At 53.4% G+C, this 7,654-nt stretch overlaps 1 protein-coding gene across 3 annotated transcripts in view; it reads right to left on the bottom strand.

The window, feature by feature from the left end:
* The window catches only part of Rabep2 (rabaptin, RAB GTPase binding effector protein 2), a 24,171-nt gene that overhangs the window by 3,042 nt on the left and 13,475 nt on the right, over nt 1-7,654 (bottom strand). For all 3 annotated transcript variants that reach the window (XM_013011727.1, XM_013011728.1, XM_013011725.1), the window contains exons 3-8: nt 7,143-7,300; nt 5,909-6,019; nt 5,479-5,826; nt 4,507-4,602; nt 4,312-4,410; nt 1,453-1,608 (exon numbers count right to left, since the gene is read on the bottom strand). In XM_013011727.1, the coding sequence (XP_012867181.1) occupies nt 1,453-1,608; nt 4,312-4,410; nt 4,507-4,602; nt 5,479-5,826; nt 5,909-6,019; nt 7,143-7,300 (968 nt within the window). The remainder of the gene's footprint in view (nt 1-1,452; nt 1,609-4,311; nt 4,411-4,506; nt 4,603-5,478; nt 5,827-5,908; nt 6,020-7,142; nt 7,301-7,654) is intronic.

Raw genomic sequence — 7,654 nt, 5'->3', positions numbered from 1 at the left:
GTCTCTCCTGCCCGGGCTGGCTTTGAACCGAGATCCTCAGATCTCAGCCTCCTGAGTAGCTAGGATTACAGGCGTGAGCCACCAGCGCCCGGCGGATCTTTATGTTTCATAAATGAAGTTGCCATTAAACTGTGTTATTAATAAATTAAACCATCAAATGCTATGCATAGATCATGATATGAGGACTCAAAGATGATGAATTCAAACAGGGCTGAGAGGTGGCTCAAGTGGAAGAGCACCTGCCTGACAAGTTTGAGCTCAAGGCCCTGAGTTCAAATCATACTACCAGAAACAAAAAGACAAGCAAAACCAAAAATCAAACAGTGCCAGACATGGTGGGAGGGAGAAGCAGAAAGATCACAATTGAAGGCCAACCTAGGCAATGTTAGCTTGAGATCATACTTGCAAAACAAACTAAAAGAACTGGAGGCATGGCTCAAGTGGTAGAGCACTTGCCGACCAAGTAAGTGCAAGGCCTTGAGTTCAATCCTTAGTATTAAGGAGAGGAAGGAAGAGAAGGAAGGAGTTTTTTTTTTGTTGTTGTTGTTTTTTAATTGGTCGTGGGGCTTGAACTCTGAGCCTGGGTGCTGTTCCTGAGCCACAGTGCCACTTCCAGTTTTTGGGTGGTTTATTGGAGATAAGAGTCTCAAGGACTTTTCTGCCTGGGCTGTCTTTGAACAGTGATCCTCAGATCTCAGCCTCCTGAGTAGCTAGGATTACAGGCATGAGCCACCAGCGCCCAAGTGAAATTTTTTTTTGGGGGGTCCGATCGTGGGGCCTGAACTCTGGGCCTGGGTGCTGTCCCTCAGCGATTCAGCTCAAGAATAGCGCTCTACCACTTGAGCCACAGTGCCACTTCCGGCTTTTTTCTTTTTGCTTACATGGTGCTGAGGAATTGAACCCAGGGCCTCAGGCATGCAAGGCAAGCGCTCTACCACTGAGCCACCTTCCCAGCCCCTGAAGTTTTTTTTCAAGCTAGCAAACAGTACCAGCCGCGGTGGCACATGCTTGTAGTGACAGTACTTGGGGGGGCAAAGGCAGTTGGACGGTGAGTTTGAAGCCTGTGTAGACTACACAGGGAGACCCTGTTTCCAAAGAAAACAAACCAAGGAGATACAAGGGCTGGGCTGAGGCTCCGCAGCAGAACACTTGTCTTGCACGGTCGAGGCCTGAGGCTCCACCCCAGCAATGCAAAAAAGAAAGCAACCCAAATAGCTGCCTCGTTCGCATCAAGCACTCTGTTAGCTCTCATTTCATGCTAACACCGGAAAACAGCTCCATTCCCTTGTTCACATGAAGAAGCTGAGTTGTAGGGGAGTCAACTGTGTTGGCCAAGGTGGACAGTACTACAGCCGGCTTTGGGCCTTTGGTCACAGGCCTTGCCTCTATTCTTCCGGGAGAGGAAGGAAGGATGGGGTGGCCGCTGGCTCTTGATGGCCACATCACACTTACCTGCACGGAGCTGGGCAGTGCCTCCTCCTCGCCCTGGCGCTGCGCTAGGTCCGGGTGGGCTGTGGATGGCAGCTGCTCAGCCCGGAGCCCTTGGTTTTCCTCATTGAGCCGCTTCACCTCGTGGCGCAGGCACTTGTGGGAGGTGGCCAGCTCTGCCTGGGGACGGAGAGTGAAGCAAGACCTTGAGAAACAGTCGCCAAGGCCCACCCCTGCACCGCGGCCAGATGCCAGCCCCCGCTTGTGGGCCCACTTTACTGTCTCTGGTCCCAAGCTCTTCCCGTGCTGCAGCCAGTGGGAGCATCTCGTCTGTGCCTGCATGTTTTTAATTTTTCGTGCCAGTATTGGTGCTTGATATTGTTACTCGGTATTTAGGGCCTCATGCTGCTATTTAGCTTTTTTGTTCCAGGCTAGCACTCTATCACCAGAGTCACAGCCCCAACTTCTCGCTTTTCTGGTGGTTAATTGGAGTTAAGCATCTCATGGACTTTTCTGCCCAGGCTGACTTCAAACCCCAATCCTCAGATTTTAGCCTCCTGAATAGCTAGGATTACAGGCATGAGCCACTGGTACTGGCTTACAGGTCTTATTTTTAAGACAGGATCTCACTATATAGTCAAGACTGGCCTGGAGATGGGCACTGGTGGCTCACACCTGTAATCCTAGCTACTCAGGAGGCTGAGATCTGAGAATCACCGTTCAAAGACAGCTCAGGCAGGAAAGTCCTTGAGACTCTTATCTCCAATAAACCACCAGAAAACCAGAAGTGGCACTATGGCCCAAATGGTAAAGCGCTCACCTTGAGCTGAAGAGCTGAGGGACAGCGTCCAGGCCCAGAGTTCAAGCCCCACAACCGACCAAAAAAAAGACTGGCCATGGGGCTGGGAAGGTGGCTCAGTGGTAGAGCGCTTGCCTGGCATGCCTGAGGCCCTGGGTTCGATTCCTCAGCACCACATAAGCAAAAAGAAAAAAGCCGGAAGTGGCACTGTGGCTCAAGTGGTAGAGCGCTAGCCTTGAGCTGAAGAGCTGAGGGACAGCACCCAGGCCCAGAGTTCAGGCCCCATGACTGGACCCAAAAAAAAAAAAAGACTGGCCTTTAACTCACAATTCTCACACCACAACCACATAAATGCTGGGATTACAGGCATGCACCACCATGCTTGGCAACGTGTTTTGTTTAAGGTTTAAAGTAATTGTGAACTTGGAAGTGGTGCTGTGGCTCAAGCAGTAGAGTGCTCACCTTGAGCTGAAGAGCATAGGGACAGCACCTAAGCCCAGAGTTCAAGCCCCATAACCGACAAAAAAAAAATTAAAGTAATTGTGAACTTTAAATTGGGAGGCAAGCTGAGTGGACATGGCTCACAACTGTAATCCTAGCTATTCAGGAAGCCAAGATCTGGAAGATCACAGTTTGAAATCAGCCTGGGCAGGAAAGCTCACTACATTCCACTTCAAAGTAACCAGCAAGCACGGTGCCGAGTAGCTGGTGCCAGCTACTCAGGAGGCTGAGATATGAGGATCGCGGTTCAGAGCCAGCCTGGGCAGGAAAGTCTATGAGACTCATCTCCAATAAACCACCAGAAAACGAGAAGTGAGGCTGTGACTCAAATGCTCGCCTTGAGCTGAAGAGCTCAGAGATGGCGCCCAGGTCTAGAGTTCAAGCCCCACAACCAACAACAACAACACCAAAAAAAAAAAAACAGCCAAAAGCAGAACCAGAGATGTAACCCACATAGTAGAACACCAGCTATGAAGAAGCAAGCCTGAGCAATCATGAGACCCCAATACTGAAAAGTTTTCTTCAATATATTACACACACACATACACACACACACACACACACCCCACACATGCACGCACGCACACGTATAGGCACCTGAAATTCATGTCTATAATCCTAGCTACTCAGGAAGCTGAGATCTGAGGATCACTTCACTGTTCAAAGCCAGCTCGGGCAGTAAAATTCATGACACTCTTATCTTCAAATTAACCACTAAAAGGATGGAAGTAGAGCTGTGGCTCAAGCGGTAGAGTGCTAGCCTTGAGCAAAAAAAAAAAAAAAAAAAAGCTCAGGGACGCCATCCAGGTGCTGAAATCAAACCCCAGGACTGACAGACAAAAACAAATACATAAAGACACAATATGTCCACAATCCGGATTCCTATTTTTCTTTGCAAAATCAGAACAGCCGGCTTCTTGGAGCCCACACCTCAGGGCGGGAACAGTGTCATTATGGGATGGGACCCCCTTCCCACACGTCCTTCGTCTGCACCCCCAGCCTCACATCTGACCCCTGTTTACTCACTGAGCCCTCCCCTCTGGCCTTGGCAAGTATCTGCAAACTAAGGTCCATTATTTCGGTTTTCCAGCTAGTGAAGCGTGGAGTTGATTCAAGAACACACCGCTCAGACAGGTGTGGTGCCTCATGACTGCAATCTCAGCTACTTGGAAGGCAGAGACTGGGGGCCAGGTATTGAGCCTCATCCGAGGAAAACATTATGGAGACACCCTTCTCAACCAACAAGCTCGGTATGGTGGTAGGTACCTGTGATACCAGCGACAGGGAGACAGTAGGTAGGAGGACTATATAGTCTGACGCAGGCCCTACGAACAAAGTGCAAGACCCTACCTGAAAAAATAAGGTAAAAAGGGCTGGCAGTGTGGCTCCGTGGTAAGAGCACCTGCCTGACAAGCTCAAGGTTAAGCTCAAGGAAAATGAGAACTCTACTGCTAGATGATCCCCAAACCCTTTACCTACCAGGCACTATTTCCAGAGAAAGACCAGAGCTGCAGGGAGGAGGGCCCAGGCCTCCCCAGACCCTCCCCAGTGCTGCCCACCCTCCCGCCCTGCCAGGCACTCACCATCTGCAGCTGCACGCGCTCCTGGGCCTGGCTCACGGTGCCCTGCAGGGTCCGGAGCAGCTGCTCTGAGTTCTGGACCTGGGCCAGGAGGACCTGCATCTGGGGATGGAAAGAGGCAGAGAGAGATCAGGGAACTCGGAGGGCGCAGCGGGCGGCCGGAGGCCAGGCAGGGGCGGGCGCAGAGCTGGGACCCACCTGTTTGGCACAGTCCTCGGTACTCCGCCTCAGGCCCTCTTGCAGCTCATCCCGCTGCCGGCTGACAGTTTCCAGGTCCTTCTGCAGCTGCCGCCCCTGCCACAGACGCATGCCTCAGTCTCCAGGTTTCCCCTCCAAAGGGTAGCCGAGCCATGAGGCACACGCTGTTTGCCAGGAGTGTGTCAACCTGACCTTCATTACCACAACGAGCACTCAGCAGGCCCTGCCCGCCCAGGATCCCTCCAAAGTGGGTGCCAAGTCCACAGCCCTTCTGGTCTCTGCTACCGTCTCTTTACCATCTCCTGGTCTCATCTCTACCTTTCTTAATTCTTGTCTGTCTGTCTGACACATTCTCTCTCTCTCGGTAATACTGGGAAATGAACCAGAACCTTGGATGTCTATCAAAACTCTACCACTTGAGCCAGATGCTGGTGGCTCATGCCTGTAATCCCAGCAACTCAGGAGGTTGAAATCCGAGGATTGCGCTTTGAAGCCAGCACGGGCAAAAAAGTACCTGAGACTTTTATCTCCAATTAACCAGCTAAAAGCCCAAATTGGAGCTGTGGCTCAAATGACAAGAGCCCTCTGCCTAGTGAGCAGGAGGCCCCGAGTTTTAAACCCTAGTACTGCCCCTCCCAACAGCCTCTTCCCCCACCATCCAGACCTCAGCTCCAGTCCTTGTGAGTCTCCCATTTTGCCAGTTTCTCACACCTCCTCCAATTTCTTTGTGGTGGAACTGAGGCCGAGTCTGGGGCCGCACACGCATTAGGCATGCCCTGTGCCGCTTGCTGCTCTAGTTTTGTTGTGGGCATCTCACTCCATGATAATGCCTCTCAAGTCTGTGTCTGTGCCTGGCTCGGTTCCCTGAGAGGTATTGCTCTCCTGTCCTGTGGCACCCCAACTCTTGCTCTAGCATGGGCTCTGGACTCATCGAAGCTAGATGCCCACAAGCTGCTTGCCCAGTCCACGTACCTCCACCTGTAGCTGCTCCCACTGAGTGTCTGGCACCAACTGGTACCCAGGAGGGGGCAGGTAGATGCCCTCAGGGACCAGGGTGCCAGTGGATACCAGAGAGGCCGTCTCTTCCTGCTCTGGGCTCAGGCCCTGGCGTCCACGGGGCAGGGAGGCGCTGCTGCCGGCCCCTCCCAGCGAGAAGGAGGTGATGGACGCGCTGTCATCACAGTTGTGGGCGAAGGCCTCAGCCGCGGGCCCCCCATCTCCGCTCAGCTCTTCCAGGGGCTCCAGTGGGGGAGATGGGTTTCGGGACAGCGGCAGTGTCTCTGCAGAGCTATGTAGAGCAGGGGGCAGCCGGGGTCGTCTCTAGGGAACGATGCGGGGAAGAAGCTGAGGGCTGCGTCCTGGGGGTGCCCTCCTCCCCTGGGCACCCCCGGGCTCCCCTCACCTGGATCTCCTGGATCAGCTCCTCAGCCTTCAGCAGCTTCGCCTTCAGCTCCTGGATCTCCTGCTCCATGGGCAGCACAATCTCCCGCAGCTTCTCTGAGTCCTCGTGGGCCTGCAGGGGATGGGGAGGGCAACGAGCTGGACCCTCAGGTCTGCTCCAGGCTTTCCTTCAGCCCCACAGCTCCTGGAATCTTCCTGATCTTTTTGTCTGATCCAATGCAGTTGGAAGAACACGGGGGTCTGAGGGCTGGTGGGCCTTGTTCCAGGGCCTAAGTCAGGAAAGCATCCTGTCTCCTTGCCCTCTTACAAACCATAGCTTTCTTCACTAACATCCAACTTGCGTGTGCACGTGTGTGTGTGTGTGTGTGTGTGCTAAATTGAGTGTTTAATCACCTGCCATCAACCCTCATCTTACCTGACACATCCTCCCTCCCTCAAGTCCTAAGTAGAAGGCTGACCATTTCCTCTCTGTCTCTGGGATCCTGCTGAACTTGCAGAGTCAACAGTCTCTGGCCATCTCTGCTTGGCTCCTCTACCTCACAGAATCAACGCCAAACCAAACCCACAACTGCCTCACCCATCCCAGGGCTGGGCGGTGAGGAGCGCCTGCTTCCCACCCAGGCCCAGAGGCAGGAAGCTGCTAGTCATCGTCTACCGGCCACCGCCCCACGCTGCTTCCACCTCTTGAGTCACTCAGACTCCCGCACAAGCTCCTTTAGCCTCCAAGTCTATAGAGAGGGCTGGTTCCACCTAAAGTCCTGGCCCATGCCATGGGCACATGGCGGCTCAATGTAGGGGGAGCTCCAGAATCGGCCTTACTACTGCTCCTTCTGGCCCCAGAGGGGCTGCGTCTGGGCCAAGCCATCCAGTGCCAGGGTCGTGAAGGAACCCTGGACGCAGTAGCAGCAGCGGAGGGCAGGACTGTGGACAGGAAGCCTTTTCTTTCCAGGTCCCCTGTTATGTACTAGGGCTTGAACTCAGAACCTGGGCACTGTCTCTGAGTTTTTTTTTTTTCTCTTAAGACTAGCACTCTACCACTGGAGCCACAGCTCCACTTCTGGCTTTTTGGGAGGGATACACTTGATCAACTCACTAGCAAAGAACAAACCAAATCCTTCCCAAGTCCCTGATTACACAGTAGCGCTATGCTCTACCTGGAATCATGCAGTGACGGATGACAGGACGCTGCCATTTCTCACAAGCGCTCCAAATGCTGTTAGGCCAGGCCATCCTACCTTTTCCATCTGCTTCTCCAAGGAGTCCAGGGGGTGGGCGCGGGCGAGCAGCTGCTTGAGGTGGCCCAGCTCCCGCTCCTTCTCCTCACAGTTCTGTTGCTGCTGCTGCCGTTCCTGCTTCAAGGCTGTGATTTGGGCCTCGTAGCTGCTGATGGACTCTATGGGCAGGAAGGGCAGGAGCTCAGGGCATTGCCTCTCTGCTATCAGATTTGTAGGGGTGCCACATGGACTGGCAGAGTGCCCTGGCAAGCCTTCAGCTTCTCAGAGATGGCAACATGGGAACGTAACTGAAGATCAGGTGGTTATAGGATGACTCAAGAGGACATATGCAAGGTCAAAGTCCGGGTACATAGGAGGGGTTCAGCTGGGCAATGTGTCTCTCAGGTGTACTCCATCAAAGAAGTGGTCCTCGAGCTGAGTGCTGGGGACTCACGCCTGTCATCCTAGCTGTTCAGAAGGCTGAGAGCTGAGGATCACAGTTTGAAGACAGACTGAGCAGGAAAGTCCAGGAG

This window comes from Dipodomys ordii, unplaced genomic scaffold, assembly GCF_000151885.1.
Source record: "Dipodomys ordii isolate 6190 unplaced genomic scaffold, Dord_2.0 Scaffold14, whole genome shotgun sequence".
Taxonomy (NCBI): domain Eukaryota; kingdom Metazoa; phylum Chordata; class Mammalia; order Rodentia; family Heteromyidae; genus Dipodomys; species Dipodomys ordii.
The sequence above is the reverse complement of the archived record's forward strand: the minus strand, read 5'-3'. Positions and strand labels throughout refer to the sequence as shown.